Genomic DNA, 16,854 nt, shown 5'->3' with positions numbered 1-16,854 from the left:
CACGATGCATGCGTGGGCCTGCCCCTGGGGCGTGGGCCCGCCACCCCTCGAGTGCACGAGCTGGCCCCTGGGGGCGCACGACTCATGTGCTATCCAGCCAGCCCGGCCACCGCTGCTGGCGTGCAGCCCGGGGCGGGCCACACCTGGTCATGCAGGGCCCCGTGGCCGTGGGGGAAAGGGCGCTGCTGGCCAGCGCCATAGGGATGGGGGGGCCGGCGCTGTGGGAGCCAGGCGCACGGCGCCTGATGGCAGCTATAAGGGACGCCGCACGCCCCTTACAGCTGCCATCAGGCACCCTCCATCGGTTGGTGCCTCGGGCAGCTGCCCGGCTCACCCACCTCTTAGTCCAGCCCTGGAGATAACGTCCAATCTGTGTGGATGCTATCTTTCAAAATAGCACATCGCTATTTCTTTGCGCTTTTGGCTTGTGGACGCTCTATTTTGAAATAAGCTTTTCTGGAAGATCTCTTCCAGAAAAGCTTATTCCAAAAGAAGCTTGCAGTGTAGATATACCCTCAGATTCCTACCTCGTTGTACTTGCCTGGCTTGGAGGACCAGAAAGACAGGCCTGTCCTCCGATCACCTTACACCAATCAAGGTACCTTGAAGTAGCTAATATGTAGTTCCTGCATAGCCACCACATCCAAATCCAGCCGCTCCAAAGCGCCAAATAGCTGGGCCTCCCAATCCTTGCTACATTCCCCCATGTCACTCTGGATACGGCTAGGCTACAAGTTTTTGACGGGAAAAGGCACGCAAAATGCGCTTTTGTTGGTAGAGGCTTTTCCAACATTTGTCCCGTCTAGACTGGGCCACTTGTCGGGAAAACCCGCTCTTTCAGAAGCCCCCTTCTTCCTAGTAGAGCAAGGAATACAGGGGCTTCCAAAAGAGCGTTTGCTCTTCTGCAAAAAAAAGTGGAAGAGCAAACGTGTTCCCTGGAGTTTTGGGGGGATCCCGGAGTCTAGCTGTACCCTCTGGTTGGTCTCTGTGTTTATTAAAAAATCGGATCTCATAGAAAGCAGCCTACTACAGAGCAACACAAAATCAGTAACTTCAAAACAGAAAGGCCCAAAACCACAGTCAGAAATGCCTTTGGATATGTAAAACAAGCAAGATATCCAAGCCCAAACAAGGACCCAGGGGTGAGCATTAAATACAGGGCCCAACCAAGCCTCCAAGCACTCAGGCTCTTCCAGAAGAAGCTGAAATTATTTTAATTTAAATGGTAACTGCTGGTAATAAATTGCAGCTGCTTTGTTGGTCCTTTCCCACATGGCTGCAAGGCCTTTGTCACCAAACTGTGTCCCCGCCTCCTGCTCCTCTCCCTTCGCAAAATCATAAAGGAAAAGTTATGGAGATGCCAGGGATTGAACCAGGGACCTCATACATGCGAAGCATGCGCTCTACCACTGAGCTACATCCCCACCTGAAATGGAAATTTCATCTGTCATATTTGCTGAGCTCAGTGTCATGGGTTTGGCACTATCTGGTGGAAATTCCCTTATGAAGATCTAATCCAAAAGCTAGCTATAGCAGACGAGGTGGCCGAGTGGTTAAGGCGATGGACTGCTAATCCATTGTGCTCTGCACGCGTGGGTTCGAATCCCATCCTCGTCGCAGTGATCCCTTTCTTTATGCTTTCACCTGAATGCACAAACCCCAATGTGCGAGAGACCCCGTCTGGGACCTGCCTACCCACGCCAACCCTAGTTCTGTGTAGACGGGAAAGCTAAATATCAACCTGGGAATTGGTTGCCCTGTTGCAGGAAAGCTCTGGAAAAAAATCTTGCTTTGTGCACTCTCTCTCATGGTAAAAGCAGCTGTAAAAAAGTTTGCAAAGGGGGCAGGGCAGGGCCCTTTTTCTACCGGCGTTGCCTGAGCTGCCCAAGGAAGACCTGAAACAGGGAAGCTCTTCTCCCTAGCACTGTAGTTGAGGGGAACGACACAAGCACCTCTTTCGCCCTGGTTGGAGCTGCAACCGGCTACGATGCGTCCTTCTCCAAATTCTTCTCACGCTTTGGTTCTTTTGTTCCCCCCAACTTCATCCATAAAGGAATCCTTTACATAATTAGCTTCCCCATAACTCCACCCCGCACAGCTAGTCTGCACTTGTAGGGCCCGTTCCCCTGGCTTGCCCCATTGATTCTTTGTGGTGGTGATTTCACCGATTGGAAGTTTTTCAGAAGTCTCTCATCTCTTGGAAACCATACCATGATTGACCCGAGAAAGTCACTCACACGGAAGTCTCTGTGGCGCAATCGGTTAGCGCGTTCGGCTGTTAACCGAAAGGTTGGTGGTTCAAGCCCACCCAGGGACGAGTAACTATTTAATTACAGTTGTGTTTTTAACAACTTTGGAGACCCAGCTTAAAAAAACTTCATTCATGCCTTCAGCCAAATTTATCAGACCCCCCTCCCCAGTGTTTTGGTTTATTAGATCGAAGAAATTAGGCTAGCCTCATGGAAAAAAAAACATGTGTTGCTTTAGATTAGAGCGTCTATGTAGAAATACATTGTTTCTTATATGAGGATATGGCTCCATTGTGTGGCCACTTCAGTTCACACACATTCCTTTTCAGGGAAATATTATTCCCTCTCCGCCCCCAGGAATCCCAGAAGAGATTTTGGATGTCTATGCATAAAATTCAGACAAAAATATGAAAGCTAATGTTTCAAAGAAAGATTACAAGACCAGTTAAAAAGGAAGCAACTGTACATCCGGGTCAAGCTTAGATTCTGGAAAGTTAGTTACAGGAATCGATTTACACCAGCAGTAAAACGAATCCTTTGAAGAGTTATCTGCAGAGCGGGAAGCGCTGCGGAAGTCACTTTAAAAATCTTGGGAACCATCACAAAAGTATGAATAAAGACAATAGCTGGCTAACACACTACCTTCCACACCCTCATGACTTCACCAACCGAACACCAATCCACCCCCTATTTATTTTCGGATCCCTACTTTTAATATTCCATTCATCTGAGGAAGTGGGTTGTACCAACGAAAACTCATACCATCTACATGCTTTGTTAGTCTAGCAGCATTTTAAAGCCTTGTTTTAAGTTTTTCCCGTTACCGGATAATTCGGATCCCCCTAAAGCTCAAGTCTTCTTTGATTATCCTCTTCCCCTTGCTATTGAGTAAGCCAACAACCCTCCCCATGACAGCATGGCTGTGGCATCAAATATTTAAGACCATGAATTCAGAAATCCTTCGGAAACAGTGCGAAAAGATGCATTTCAGCCTGCTTCGTAAGGAATATTTTGCTACCAAGTTTGTTTTTCAGTGTAGCAAATTCAAACAGCGAGTCACAGCTGCCTCTCGGATAGACTGGCCAGAAATGTTTTCTGGAGAAATAAACAGGGAGGGGAGTAAAAATTGTAGAGCGGCAAATACCTGAGAACTTGTTAAACAATTATGACTTAAGGGGGAACCTCCCATTTACAATGAGCTTTTGCAGGACTGAACCGACAAAGCCACAAGAAACGTAACGAGCTTTACAGAGTTGGCCCCTTTGCAAAGGAAACATAATTAGTGTCTAGAAAAGCTGTGAATTTCGTCTCTTTCGCGTGGGCATGTGGTGGCTCTTAAAAGAGCCTTTGGGGGGGGGGGGGATCTAAGCTCTCTCCCCGCGGATGCGGCGCGCCAGCTGGATGTCTTTGGGCATGATGGTCACTCGCTTGGCGTGGATGGCGCACAGGTTGGTGTCCTCGAAGAGCCCCACCAGGTAGGCCTCGCTGGCCTCCTGCAGGGCCATGACGGCCGAACTCTGGAAGCGCAGGTCGGTTTTGAAGTCCTGAGCGATCTCCCGCACCAGGCGCTGGAAAGGCAGCTTGCGGATCAGCAGCTCTGTGGACTTCTGGTAGCGGCGGATTTCCCGCAGGGCCACCGTGCCGGGGCGATAACGATGCGGCTTCTTCACTCCACCGGTAGCAGGAGCGCTTTTCCGCGCCGCCTTAGTGGCCAGCTGCTTACGGGGCGCTTTGCCACCAGTGGATTTACGAGCGGTCTGCTTGGTACGCGCCATCTCTGCTACAGCGCACCGCTGAACACCTCTGCTAAGTCAGACGCAGAATAAACTATCCAGCGCTGCAGCGTGTAATTTATAGCATAACCCTGGCTCCTCATTGGCTAGCTTCGGCACTGCGACCGTTAAAGGGTTTAAATTTCCCGGGCTAAGTAGGGATTGGGCAGGAAAAAAAACCTGCCCTTTTACTGTCACGCTATAGAGTGGAGGGCTAAGCACCACGTGCTCAATCAAGATTGGGAGCGCGGGGCTGTGCTCACTGCTGGGGGGGAGATTAAGGATGCTTTGGGGATACTCAGACGGAAAGGACGGGGGGGCTGGCTCGGTGCCTGGGGGGGGGACAAAGGACACTGGGGGCCTGGCTCAGTGTGGGGGGGGACTGGTTCGGTGCCTGGGAGAACAGAAAGGACACGGGGAGGGGGGGGCTGGCTCGGTGCCTGGGAGGGCAAAGGACACTGGGGGCCTGGCTCAGTGTGGGGGGGGACTGGTTCGGTGCCTGGGAGAACAGAAAGGACACGGGGGGGGCTGGCTCGGTGCCTGGGGGGGACAAAGGACACTGGGGGCCTGGCTCAGTGTGGGGGGACTGGTTCGGTGCCTGGGAGAACAGAAAGGACACGGGGGGGCTGGCTCGGTGCCTGGGGGGGACAAAGGACACTGGGGGCCTGGCTCAGTGTGGGGGGACTGGTTCGGTGCCTGGGAGAACAGAAAGGACACGGGGGGGCTGACTCGGTGCCTGGGGGGGACAAAGGACACTGGGGGCCTGGCTCAGTGTGGGGGGGACTGGTTCGATGCCTGGGAGAACAGAAAGGACACGGGGGGGGCTGACTCGGTGCCTGGGGGGGACAAAGGACACTGGGGGCCTGGCTCAGTGTGGGGGGACTGGTTCGGTGCCTGGGAGAACAGAAAGGACACGGGGGGGCTGGCTCGGTGCCTGGGGGGGACAAAGGACACTGGGGGCCTGGCTCAGTGTGGGGGGACTGGTTCGGTGCCTGGGAGAACAGAAAGGACACGGGGGGGGCTGACTCGGTGCCTGGGGGGGACAAAGGACACTGGGGGCCTGGCTCAGTGTGGGGGGGACTGGTTCGATGCCTGGGAGAACAGAAAGGACACGGGGGGGGATGGCTCGGTGCTTGAGGGAGACAGCAGGGACACTGAGGGGCTGGCTCGGTTCCCGGGGCAGCGGGGACTGGAGCGTGCTCAGTGCCTGGTGGGGGAGAGACGGCGCACTGGGAGCGGGCTCAATGGGGGGGGAATCCCGAGGGGGGGGGCGCAGCCCCTGGGTGAACAGAGGGACTCTGGGGCCAAGGGCCTCCCTCAGAGCCTGTGAATGTCACGGGCCGCCCGCGGTGGCGGATTGTCAGTAACGCGCCGGGGCAGCTGAGCCTTTTGAATTTCACGGGCTGCGCAGGGATGGTGGCCAAACACGCAACTTTCCCCACCCCCCACGGCTGATTAGCTGGCAGCGCTGCTCTCCGCCGCTTGTAGGTTAAAATTGCCGGGCTGGGCTGGATTGGCCAGAGATAAACCACCCTCCGCAGCGCGCCAACCCACCCGCCCAGCCTTGCAAGAGCTGCACTGAAATCGGTGTCAGTGCCCAGGAATGGCGCGGCGCGCACAGCGCTCAAGCTTCAACGCTGCTTTTGATTTCATTCTCCCGTACAGCGCTCAGCCGGCAGGTCTCCCACGGCCTGCCTTTGTTTGCATCCCCGCTCACTGGGCAGCTCCACATGGGATCTAAGAGCAGCCGCACCCTCTTAAACATTGGCCAACCCATCCCGGTTTCCTTTTCCTTTATTAAAATCACACCGCGGTGGAAGGGATTCACATTAGACAGGGGGGGAACCGTTCTTTAAAATAGGTTTTCATACATGGTCCCAACACCCTTTGAGGTTTTTATTGCCCTTCACCTTATGCGATGTGTTTATAACAAACCCCCCAAAACCCCGATAAGGATCAAACAGCTCTTTTGCCGGAGATTGTGAGTGGCTCTGAAAAGAGCCTTTGGAGTTGAGTTTTCGAGTAGCGTAGGCGTTTCCCCTCGCCTGCAAGGCGGTAGCAGCCTCACTTGCCCTTGGCTTTGTGGCTCTCGGTTTTCTTGGGCAGCAGCACCGCCTGGATGTTGGGCAGGACCCCACCCTGAGCGATGGTGACTTTGCCCAGCAGTTTGTTCAGCTCCTCGTCGTTGCGGATGGCCAGCTGCAAGTGGCGGGGAATGATGCGGGTTTTCTTGTTGTCCCGAGCGGCATTGCCAGCCAGCTCCAGAATCTCAGCCGTCAGGTACTCCAGCACCGCGGCCATGTAAACTGGAGCGCCGGCGCCCACTCGCTCCGCGTAGTTCCCCTTGCGCAGCAGACGATGGACACGGCCTACAGGGAACTGCAACCCAGCACGAGAAGACCGGGACTTCGCCTTGGCACGAGCTTTCCCTCCCTGCTTTCCACGGCCCGACATTGTAAAAGTCTGATTAACTTCACTCAAAAGACTTCAGCCACACCTAAGAGCAAAAACAAGCCTGATTCAAACCAGCGCATTCTTGACTTTTTATGCCTTCGCAATGATCAGGACAGATACTGCTGATTGGACGGCTAAAGAGCGCCTGGAAAATACCCAATGGGAAGACGTTTTCTTGACCTGACCAATCGGAAGTCAGATGCTGAAGTTATCCAATAAGATTGAGTCTTAGAGCAAAAGATATGGAGATAGTCCTTTTCTAGCGAGCTGACCGTTTACCAGCCAATAGGAAAGTAGGACTTAGGCTACCTTCATTTGCGTAGGAGCCCTATAAATAAAGCGTTGGCCGTAGCGTTCCTCATTCAGCTTGTTCTGCTTGTATTCTGTTGTTTGTTCCTGATAGCAGCGCAAAAATGCCTGATCCAGCAAAATCTGCTCCCGCACCTAAGAAAGGCTCTAAGAAAGCGGTGACTAAAACCCAGAAGAAGGGCGACAAGAAGCGCCGCAAGACCAGGAAGGAGAGTTATTCCATCTACGTGTACAAGGTGCTGAAGCAGGTGCACCCCGACACCGGTATTTCCTCTAAGGCCATGGGCATCATGAACTCGTTCGTGAACGACATCTTTGAGCGCATTGCTGGGGAGGCGTCCCGCCTGGCGCACTACAACAAACGCTCGACCATCACCTCCCGGGAGATCCAGACCGCCGTGCGGCTGCTGCTGCCTGGGGAGCTGGCTAAGCACGCCGTGTCTGAGGGTACTAAGGCCGTCACTAAATACACCAGCTCTAAGTAATCGATCTTTTTAAAAAAAAAAACACAACACAACGGCTCTTTTAAGAGCCACCTAATCGATCCATAAAAGAGCTTATTGCTTTCGATGTTTTAACTTGTTAACATTTAATCTGATACGTCTGTATAGCCAATTTTGGTAAGTCATAAACATACTCCTATTGGGATGCAATAAATACTGATTCTACACCTTTTTACACTAAGTGAGGGCTAGTAACTTATTTGGGAAACGCTTCGAGGATAATTCTGTATGCTTATCAGTATTGTGCAGGTTAAACAATTGGCTCTTTATATTCAGCTATAATACTCGATTTTTTCAGACTTAGAAGGTTTTGAAAGCTAGAATCTCACCAATAGAAATATTGAATAGCTGGTTTTACTAGAATCTGAATCTTTTCACTAGAAAGACCTGGTGGGTGAGATGATGTTAGTTTAATGCAATATGTTACATTGTCTCCCTTCTGTACTAAAGGGGATTTTGATGTGGAAATACTGGGGTTTGTTTTTCAATTTTTTATCACATTTTAGACTTTCAAAAATTCAAAGTAGCATCTAGATGGTCTCCATTTCTTCCCAAGCATCACTTCAGTGGCTTAATGTTTTCATCTCAACTTAAACTTACAAATTTTCATATCAATTCGTTTTATAACTTCTATACTTGAGGCAAGCTACTGATCTCTTAAGGAATAAACTGGTCTATAAGAACGATCCTCAAATGTTTCAAGGGAATACAAAGGGAGAGCTAGAAACAATTGATATGGGTGCACACAGATGTTTTTAGTAGGAAAAAAAATTCTAGAGAACATTTTCAATTTAGCCACAGGTGGAAACGAATTCAATCTTGTAAGCAGCGCGGTTGAAAGCTTTAATCAGTGTCCTACGTTGAAATGCTAATTTTTACTTGGACTAGTTTATTGAACAGTGGAGAAATGTTTGTTCATTTCCTGTGCAAAGCTCGGGGAACACAGTTGGCGCCAAAAAGCTACTTTTTGAATTTAAAGTTACGAGCTGTCTAGCGATTGGCCAGAATTCTCTGTGCGGCGCCTCATAGGCGGGAGGGAAGGTGCGTCACACTATAGGAAGGTGGGGCGGAAATGGGGGGTGGTTCCAGCTGGTTGCCCCCTCAGTTTTCCTTCTGGTCGGACTACACCCACGCGAAATTCGGTCTGCATTTGTGTCTGTCCCTGCAAATGCATTGCTTTATGCTATGACTTGCATATAGAATTTGGTTGTAAAACAAGGGTTTTTTTCCTCGTTCTTGTTCGTTTTTCCGGGTTCTATAAAGTAGCATCAACTGCTCTGCATTTGATCTGCCTCCCTATTGACTACTCCTGCTTTGTCATCCTTAGGTTTCTTATCCATTCAAATCTTGTCTAAAGTAGGCTTTTTTGTTTTCCACATCAGTTGATATGAATAGATGCTTTTGAATATTTGTGTGTTCCTATTTTCCAAAAGACTGTGTCCGTCTTATCTGCGTCCATTAGCCACAATTGATCTGTCTTTCAAATGCTTAATTCACCCTCACTGGTTGTATCCAAAAGCTTCAGGGGATAGCTGAGTTAGTCTATAAAGTGCTACCAGATTATTTGTTTAAGTTTATCCTGTACAGACTAACAAAACATTTAGATGGGATCATGAGCTTTCATAGGCACAGCCCACTTCTTCAGATGACCAGTGTACAATTATATCCAGTTTGTGTTTTTATGTAACACTAGCATTGTGTACCATTTTAAGGGCATCAGCTAGGGGCTCAGCTGCCTTGTTCAAACATACAGTAAATGATAGTCTCTTAGGCAGAGTTAGAGAGAGTCAAGGGCCAGGAGAAACCTGTGTGTTCATCTACTCTGATTTCCTGTCTAAGGCAGGCCATCGGTCGTTTCCAAAATCCTGTTTGAAATATAGTAGCAATCCTTAAATATTGTTAGTGCTGGAGGCTCCAGCTTAACCCTTAGTAAATTGTCCCAAAGGTTAATTAACTCCACTTATATCCAGTCTAAACCCACGTGTTGTAGACTCTTCTCTGAACCCTCTCCAATCATTCATATATATATATATATATATATATATATATATATATATAGTAGCTCAATGTCTGTGACTCTGTAATGCTGAAATATTGGCTGTTGCCTGATTCACGTCCTTCGCCTCCCAGCTTGGCGCTCGGCTGACTTCTGTGCTTCTCAGCCAGGCCGCTGCGGGGGAGCAAGTGGCCATTTGGGCTCCGCGGTACCCCAAGTGAGAGGCAGAAGGGGGAGGAGAAGAGAGTGAGAGGCAGGAGGAGGAGGGAGGGAGAGAGAGACCCCCAAAAATCCCATCTTATGACAGGCTATCGGCTAGTTTATCAATATTTTTCTATAATTGTGGGTACCAGAACTGCTGCCAAATAAACAGGTTACAAAAAGCCTCACTACTCCTAGACACTCCCATTTATACACTTGTGGCCTGTATTATATGGTTGGCCCTCAGTGTTGTAGTGGGATTGTATGTTCAGCTAATTATCCACTAGGATCCTCCAATTATTCTCACTGCTTCCCAGTCTAGGGGCCCCCATTCTGTAAGTATGGCTGCTGTTCCTTCTTCTGCGATGTCTAGCTTCTCATCTTTCTGTATTAAAAGGCTTTGTTTGGTTTTGCCTATTCACCAAGCAACCTGGGATCACGCTGGTGCCCAGTAGGGGTGGTGCATCTTAACATGCTAGAGCCAGCCTGTCTGGATGCCCTCCTTGGACAGCAGGGGTGGACCCATCACTGTGACAATGCTGCTTTGGGATCTCCTCCTCCATCCCATTTGCTGCATAGCATCAGTTGCTCCTGATAATGACAGGTTCTGATCATTCACATGGATAAATCTGGTTTGGCCAGAAGGATTTTAAAGTGCAACTTACATCTGTTACCTCACTCAGCTGCCTTAAAGATTCCCTCCCAAACAACCAGGTCTGGGAGTCGTGGAATTTCTGTGCAATAGGGGTGTAAGCTAGAATTTAATGACACAATGTGTAAGTGTCTGGTGCTAAAGAGTTCCCCCTTGTGTGATAGAGGGGCAGAGGCTCATTCCACTGTGAACAGAATTCTGGGCTGAGCTGGTGAACGGAATGGGAGTTGTGTCTGTAATATGAGAACTTTGGAATCTTACATCGTCAGTTCCCAGTGTTCAGGAAATAGTTCTGGCATCAATGATCAGAGTGATTTAGGGGAACCAGGGATGGATTTGAAAGCCAAATAGGGAAACATTAAGCTCCTACCAGTTCTTTAGCACAGGCCCAGCCTCAAGCATTTCTGCAATTGCCTGTAGATTACATAATTGGTTGATGCCCTGTAACCCCCTCTAGCATACCCATCAGCATCCCCTGCAAGCTGGGTGCTTGTGCAGCTGCTCATGAGAAATTCAAATGCCACCCAGCTGACTAGCAGAGCACTCTCAGCTAGGTTTTGTTTCCACTGGTGGTGCACATTTCCACATGCTTTGGTGGGGAGAGCAAAATTTATTCTGCACATGGATGAAAAAGATTAGAGAGACCATTCATACCTACCCCCTTTTTACCTCTGCTTCTCCTCCCAATTCACATATTGATACAGGTATACTGAAAAAATTTCTCTCCCACACGGCAAGGTTACTTGGGGTACACGGGAAGGGAATGCATGGGCCTGGGCAGAGGTGTACACAGCTCGTGGACTGGGAGACAAGAGAATGGCACTGTAGAAGAAGGATGCCGCACGCAGAAACCCATGCAAGGGAAGGAAGGACGTTCTGGAAGTTCACACAGAGATCCTACTGGGTGAAGGAGGACTGGAGGCATACAGACATTGGACCATGGAGGGGAGAGCTGAAAGACCCAGTGTCATGGACTCCCAGGACCAAGGCTGGAGCTGTTCCAGAAAGGAAGACAGGCAGGACTCCAGAGTAGCATGCCTACTCTATCACCAGGGCAAAAGGCCTACATGGCTGCAGCCTTCCTGGGTCTGACTCTTAGAGCTTTCAGCCCCATTTTCATCATGCACTCCCTGCAGGGAATCTGTCTGGGGAAGCCAAGAGGACTACCACCAGTGCCTCCCAGCCAGCAGGTTTATTAGTTGACAAGAACACAGGACAGATCTTGTTAGCACAAAAAGCAGGAACATTCACGTAAAGTCCACTTTGCAGAGAGGAGGGCCCAGAGTCAAAGCTCAGGCCTTCTCTCTGGGCTCCAAGCCAGGAAATACTGGCTTCTTTCAGCACTCTGACTGCCTCCGGTCTTTTGTCTTACCAAGCAAAGTGTCCCTGGTCTCTTCCCTCTCCTGGTTCTCAGGTGACAAAGGGCAGCAGCCATTGCTTAAGGTGCAGGCAGCTGGAGACACCTCACCTGCTCCAAGATTCCCAACACGCAGGCAGTGGTGCAATACAGAGAAACAGGCATAAGCAATGTTCATGCAAAATAGACTCACATACAAGAAGGGAAGAGTGCTCTGTCAAACATCTAATATGGGGGGAGGGAGCAGATGAACACCCTGCCCTGCCAAGAGGTGTGGGGAGTTCTCAACCAGGTTGCAGTTTCTGGAAAGCATTTTAGAGGCTTTCCATCTGTTTCCTGCACATAAACAAGCCACCTACAAAAAAAAGCACTTTTTCCTTTCCATACAACACCCACCCAACCCAGCAAACTGTGATATTGTGAAGGCCAAAAAAACTGTAACAGTTCAGAAAATAAGCTAATGGAAGATCAATCCAATGGCTATTAGCCAGGGTGTTTAGGGATGCTTGGGGTTGCCTTCCCCAATCTCCAACTACCACAGGGAGGGAACAGGGTCCCCTGATTGCCTGTTGTTAATTCCCACGGATGTACACTGCACCAGCCCCTATCAGAAAACATACTGAATTAGACAGGCCATTGGTTTGACCCACTATGTCCATTCTTAAACAGCCCTTATTTCACACCCAATTTTATTCATGGGCTGAGAGCATGCTCCTATTTTGTAGCTGCTGTAATGAGAGCAGAGGAGAAAACCTGGGCAGATTTTGCAAATCCATTTTAGCTCCGACTAGTAACCTCCAGGCAGAGCGAGCTGTAGTTAATCTCTCCTGGCCTGAGCCAGAATAGGGCTACACTTGCAGAGGCAAAAAGAGAGGGCATGAGAGTCTCACATGGAATATTAATATATCTGGACTTGTGGAGCTCACATGGCAAAATACTCAAAACTCAAGCAGTTTAGGTTAAATGTATTGTATTCTTCTGATTTTAAAAGGCCCTCCCATCAGATAACTTCAAGAACTACTAAAAAAACCCAATTTTTCTCCTTACTTTAATTATACTGTAACTCACACCACTTCAAATGCCTTTGGGAGGAATTGATTTCATAGGGGGAAAAGCCCTGATACCAAACCCAGTGTATTTCCAGAATGTTAGAAGCCCCGTTTTTCTGTTTATATGCACTTTCACATCACTCCTCTGCCTACTTCTGAACAAGTTGAATTCCCCCACCCCATAGACACGGGTTTCAGACACCAGCTCTTTTTGAAGCTGTGGGTGGCTCTTAAAAGAGCCTTTGGGTTCAGGAAATTCAGAGCCGCCTCCTTATTTGCCCTTGGCTTTGTGGCTCTCGGTTTTCTTGGGCAGCAGCACCGCCTGGATGTTGGGCAGAACCCCACCCTGAGCGATGGTGACTTTGCCCAGCAGCTTGTTCAGCTCCTCGTCATTGCGGATGGCCAACTGCAGGTGGCGGGGGATGATGCGGGTTTTCTTGTTGTCCCGAGCGGCATTACCAGCCAACTCCAGAATCTCAGCCGTCAGGTACTCCAGCACCGCGGCCATGTAAACGGGGGCGCCGGCACCCACTCGCTCCGCATAGTTTCCCTTGCGTAGCAAACGATGAACGCGACCGACTGGGAACTGCAGCCCAGCACGAGAAGAGCGAGATTTAGCCTTGGCGCGAGCTTTACCTCCCTGTTTTCCACGACCAGACATCTCAAAAAACTTCAAACACAAGTAAAAACTCAAAACTGCTCCAGATACGATACTGCGCTTTTTCAGCTTCAGCCTTTTATAGGCTCGGGCAGATGAGGCGAGCGACTTCTGATTGGCTCTGCCTCAAACAGCCAATGGGAGCGTTACTTCTCCACCTAGCCAATAGGGACTTAGGATGCTACGACTATCCAATAAGAAGGGGAAGAGTTAGAGCTAACTTGTGTAGCTTGAGAAGACAACGGCGGTGACGTGTTACTCAGTGTTAGCCAATAAGAAAGTAACAATTAGGCTCCTTCATCTGCATAGTTGCTCTATAAATAAAGGGCGTTCTCCCACACCATGCTCCATTCATCTTTTGTGCTTTGCAGTTTGTGTATTTTTCACGATGCCTGAACCAGCAAAATCCGCTCCCGCGCCCAAGAAGGGCTCCAAGAAAGCGGTGACCAAGACTCAGAAGAAGGGCGACAAGAAGCGCCGCAAGACCAGGAAGGAGAGTTATTCCATCTACGTGTACAAGGTGCTGAAGCAGGTTCACCCTGACACCGGTATTTCCTCTAAGGCCATGGGCATCATGAACTCCTTCGTCAATGACATCTTTGAGCGCATCGCCGGGGAGGCGTCCCGCCTGGCGCACTACAACAAGCGCTCGACCATCACCTCCCGGGAGATCCAGACCGCTGTGCGCCTGCTGCTGCCTGGAGAGCTGGCCAAGCACGCCGTGTCTGAGGGCACCAAGGCTGTCACCAAGTACACCAGCTCCAAGTAACTTGTATCGCCTTCAGAAGCTGTTACTTTCTAAAATCCAAAGGCTCTTTTAAGAGCCACCCAACTTCTCCTATCAGAGCTACAGTCACTGATTTCAGTACAAAACCATGAAAGTACAGCAGGTTTTGCATGGAATGTAGTTCTAGAATAGCATAATGTTGTGTTCCTTTAACAATTCTTGAGACCACTCGTGCCTTTTAACAGCCATAAGCAGTTTCCTTAGTGCTGTAAATATACAAGGTTTTTTAAAGTTAATATGATTTGGAAACTAGTAAGGCTGTTCTCACGTGGATGGGACTGGGTGCAGGCTAGGCAAGAGGAAACTGAAATGTCTCCCTACGTTTCTTCTAATTGGTATAGTTTTGAGGTGCTCTAGACTTCACGCCTGAAGCCTAATGTGTTCATAGGAAAGTGGAGGGACAGCCAGGGTTTTGAATCGATTTTTTTACGGGGACGTTGAATTTCTAAAACCAAGTTCTCTTGGCTTCCCTGAGAAAGGATAGGCAAGGACTTTTTTTTTCCCCTGTTTCCTAAACGGGGTTTCACCGCTATTTGCTAATCTCCGTTAAAGCTGCTTTCGGGCGGGATTTCTAAAATCGGATTGGATGGGGGTGAAGGAAGAGCCCCTTGTTTGCCTTTGTTACAAAAATGGCGCCAAAGCCGGCCCTGGAAAGGCGGGGGGGAGTGAGAGCGATTTCCCGTAAGCGAAAAGCCAGCTGTCGCATTGAAACACCCGGTGAATTTCATTCCAGGCCGGGAGGGGCATTTTGATCCTGTTTACACCACACTCCGACCCGAGGAAACCGCCCATCCCGGACAGGCTCATACCAACGGAGGGAGAAATCTCAGTCAAAAGTCAAGCTTTGAAGGGCCTCCCTCTTGTCTCGCCCCTCTCAAAAATCATGAGATTGGCTTTAAAATCACTGTATTATGTACAGCCTTTTTATTTGCCTGAGTCTTTCCGGTGGCCTGATTTGGGGGGGTCACTTTTTGAAGCTTGCTGCACACGCAAGAAGACTGGAAAAGTTATATTTTCGTTAATGAAGCCTGAACTCATCACATTAGCCACTTGACTGTAGGAGCCAGGGGAGAGGGGCGCTTTGAAAATCTCTTAACACTTGTCTCCTGACCAAAAGACAGAAAGAGGCTGACCACACTGAGTAAAAGGAGAACATTCTGCCCTTCCTGCCTTGATTTCCGCTCCCCATCCCCATCCCCATCCCCAAATCTGGAGTCGGTCCCACCGAGACAAGGGGTAGGGTGCTCATAAAATGTTCTTTTTCTAATGCAATCACAATAAAGCGTTTCAAAGCAAATAGCCTCCACTGGGCAGAATGCACTTGGGATTAGGGGGAAATTAAATTGATTTTATTTCTAGTGTGTTAGGAAACTAAAAATCCTAGCCAGTAAAGTGCGGAGCTTGCAGGAGGCGAGGCTCAGCAGTTTGGGGTCCTGGGCAGTGAGAAGTATCCCCATCCCCTTACAGCTCTGGTGGCCTCAAGGGGAGGAGGGAAGAATTCATTCACCTTCATTCCGTGTTCACTGCTTGTCCTTAGGCACTTCCGCTTGGGCGCCAAGCTTTGCTGTTCAAATTTAAAAATGCACGCTGCGTGATGATTGGCTGAGAGGCCAAGGCGCCATCTTTCATTGGGGAAGCCGGGAGCGCCGTTCAGGCCGGCATTAGGGGCGGGGAAGAGGCGGGCGGCGGCGCCAGCTCTCGCTCAGTTTTCACTCAGGTCGGACCCCTTGCTATATAAAACCTTAGCACGCCGCTGCCTATTCACACAGTTGCGGTGGTAGTAAGAGTTCTTAGTGCAGAATGTCTGGTCGCGGCAAAGGCGGGAAGGGGCTGGGGAAAGGAGGCGCTAAACGGCACCGCAAGGTTCTCCGGGATAACATCCAAGGCATCACCAAGCCCGCTATTCGCCGTCTGGCTCGCCGCGGCGGTGTCAAGCGCATCTCAGGGCTGATCTATGAGGAGACCCGCGGGGTGTTGAAGGTTTTCCTGGAGAACGTGATCCGCGACGCGGTGACTTACACCGAGCACGCCAAGCGCAAGACCGTGACGGCCATGGACGTGGTGTACGCCCTGAAACGCCAGGGCCGCACCCTCTACGGCTTCGGGGGTTAAATCGCTGCGTAAAGCTTCGTGTCGCTGTTCCACCAAAGGCCCTTTTAAGGGCCACCCACTTTCGCATAGAAAGAGCTGGGCTCGCCCTAGAAAAGCTTTTACTCCTAGGCTGATAACACGGTTTTGCATGCGGCGAAAATGATCGGGTGAGTCTTTGGACTTTCTGCTTGTGCTGTGTAGACAGGGTTTGTTTTAGGTCCCCTATGGAGCTGGCACTGAGGACTGGGAAGAGGCTGTTGAAAGATGCTGAGCATTTAGGGCTTGTAATGAAAGGGGTCTTGTCTACTGTAACATGGCAAGGCTGGGGCTAGGACCTGCACTTCAGGGTCCCTAGCAATGCCTAGGGCTAGCTAAGCACTCAGTGTCTCCTTTTTCAGTGCCGAGGTTGGGGCTCAAGTAACCAGTGTTTTTCCCCAGTGGCTCATGCAGCTACCTCCATGTGGAAGGGGGATTGGAGATCCATGCTCCCCTGGGGAGATCCACATGCTACTATGTTATACTGATTAGAATATGCTACCCTGGGGTCAGGTTCCTACCACTGTGTTGTGTCCTTGGGGACTTACACTGCTCGATGACCCAAGAGTGGACCTGGTGCAGGTGGCTCTAGCTCTGAGAGCGCTAGGGGCCAGCCTATCCCGGAGACGACCTTTGGGAGGGGGTCAATTCCTGCCCAGGAAGCTCATGCTGCCTCTGGTTACGCTTATGCTGCTATAAAATCTCTCCTGAGGTTGGCTGGTTTTTTGCCCAATGCCCTG

General features: G+C 50.0%; 6 protein-coding genes and 3 non-coding genes across 9 annotated transcripts; 5 read left to right on the top strand and 4 right to left on the bottom strand.

Annotated features, from left to right (window-relative positions):
* Positions 1–1,352: 1,352 nt before the first annotated feature.
* Positions 1,353–1,424, bottom strand: TRNAA-CGC (transfer RNA alanine (anticodon CGC)). The gene has a single exon. It is a non-coding gene; the product is annotated as a tRNA-Ala (tRNA).
* Positions 1,425–1,535: 111 nt separating this feature from the next.
* On the top strand, positions 1,536–1,617 carry TRNAS-GCU (transfer RNA serine (anticodon GCU)). Its single transcript has one exon. It is a non-coding gene; the product is annotated as a tRNA-Ser (tRNA).
* A 626-nt stretch (positions 1,618–2,243) lies between these two features.
* Positions 2,244–2,317, top strand: TRNAN-GUU (transfer RNA asparagine (anticodon GUU)). The gene has a single exon. It is a non-coding gene; the product is annotated as a tRNA-Asn (tRNA).
* Positions 2,318–3,577: 1,260 nt separating this feature from the next.
* Positions 3,578–4,081, bottom strand: LOC142823714 (histone H3). The gene has a single exon (XM_075914921.2). The coding sequence runs from the start codon at positions 4,022–4,024 to the stop codon at positions 3,614–3,616; it is 411 nt and encodes a 136-aa protein (XP_075771036.1). The 5' UTR covers positions 4,025–4,081; the 3' UTR covers positions 3,578–3,613.
* A 1,845-nt stretch (positions 4,082–5,926) lies between these two features.
* LOC102454558 (histone H2A type 2-C-like) lies at positions 5,927–6,547 on the bottom strand. The gene has a single exon (XM_006128630.5). It carries the CDS (start codon positions 6,473–6,475, stop codon positions 6,086–6,088), a length of 390 nt encoding a protein of 129 aa, XP_006128692.1. The 5' UTR covers positions 6,476–6,547; the 3' UTR covers positions 5,927–6,085.
* A 279-nt stretch (positions 6,548–6,826) lies between these two features.
* Positions 6,827–7,320, top strand: LOC102454821 (histone H2B 8-like). Its single transcript, XM_006128631.5, has one exon. It carries the CDS (start codon positions 6,889–6,891, stop codon positions 7,267–7,269), a length of 381 nt encoding a protein of 126 aa, XP_006128693.1. The 5' UTR covers positions 6,827–6,888; the 3' UTR covers positions 7,270–7,320.
* A 5,444-nt stretch (positions 7,321–12,764) lies between these two features.
* Positions 12,765–13,260, bottom strand: LOC102455079 (histone H2A type 2-C-like). The gene has a single exon (XM_006128632.5). It carries the CDS (start codon positions 13,201–13,203, stop codon positions 12,814–12,816), a length of 390 nt encoding a protein of 129 aa, XP_006128694.1. The 5' UTR covers positions 13,204–13,260; the 3' UTR covers positions 12,765–12,813.
* A 280-nt stretch (positions 13,261–13,540) lies between these two features.
* On the top strand, positions 13,541–14,029 carry LOC102455573 (histone H2B 8). Its single transcript, XM_006128634.5, has one exon. The coding sequence runs from the start codon at positions 13,589–13,591 to the stop codon at positions 13,967–13,969; it is 381 nt and encodes a 126-aa protein (XP_006128696.1). The 5' UTR covers positions 13,541–13,588; the 3' UTR covers positions 13,970–14,029.
* A 1,710-nt stretch (positions 14,030–15,739) lies between these two features.
* On the top strand, positions 15,740–16,236 carry LOC102455816 (histone H4). Its single transcript, XM_006128635.5, has one exon. The coding sequence runs from the start codon at positions 15,788–15,790 to the stop codon at positions 16,097–16,099; it is 312 nt and encodes a 103-aa protein (XP_006128697.2). The 5' UTR covers positions 15,740–15,787; the 3' UTR covers positions 16,100–16,236.
* The last annotated feature ends 618 nt before the right edge of the window (positions 16,237–16,854 follow it).

The sequence above is a fragment of the Pelodiscus sinensis genome, chromosome 18 (genome assembly GCF_052426305.1).
Source record: "Pelodiscus sinensis isolate ZL-2025 chromosome 18, ASM5242630v1, whole genome shotgun sequence".
Classification (NCBI taxonomy): Eukaryota; Metazoa; Chordata; order Testudines; family Trionychidae; genus Pelodiscus; species Pelodiscus sinensis.
This window is presented reverse-complemented; position numbering and strand designations above follow the sequence as displayed.

Excerpts from the sequence above, each read along its gene's own strand:
- LOC102454821 (XM_006128631.5), top strand. The coding sequence starts at position 6,889 with ATGCCTGATCCAGCAAAATCTGCTCCCGCACCTAAGAAAGGCTCTAAG.
- LOC102455079 (XM_006128632.5), bottom strand. The coding sequence starts at position 13,203 with ATGTCTGGTCGTGGAAAACAGGGAGGTAAAGCTCGCGCCAAGGCTAAA.
- LOC142823714 (XM_075914921.2), bottom strand. The coding sequence starts at position 4,024 with ATGGCGCGTACCAAGCAGACCGCTCGTAAATCCACTGGTGGCAAAGCG.
- LOC102454558 (XM_006128630.5), bottom strand. The coding sequence starts at position 6,475 with ATGTCGGGCCGTGGAAAGCAGGGAGGGAAAGCTCGTGCCAAGGCGAAG.
- LOC102455816 (XM_006128635.5), top strand. The coding sequence starts at position 15,788 with ATGTCTGGTCGCGGCAAAGGCGGGAAGGGGCTGGGGAAAGGAGGCGCT.
- LOC102455573 (XM_006128634.5), top strand. The coding sequence starts at position 13,589 with ATGCCTGAACCAGCAAAATCCGCTCCCGCGCCCAAGAAGGGCTCCAAG.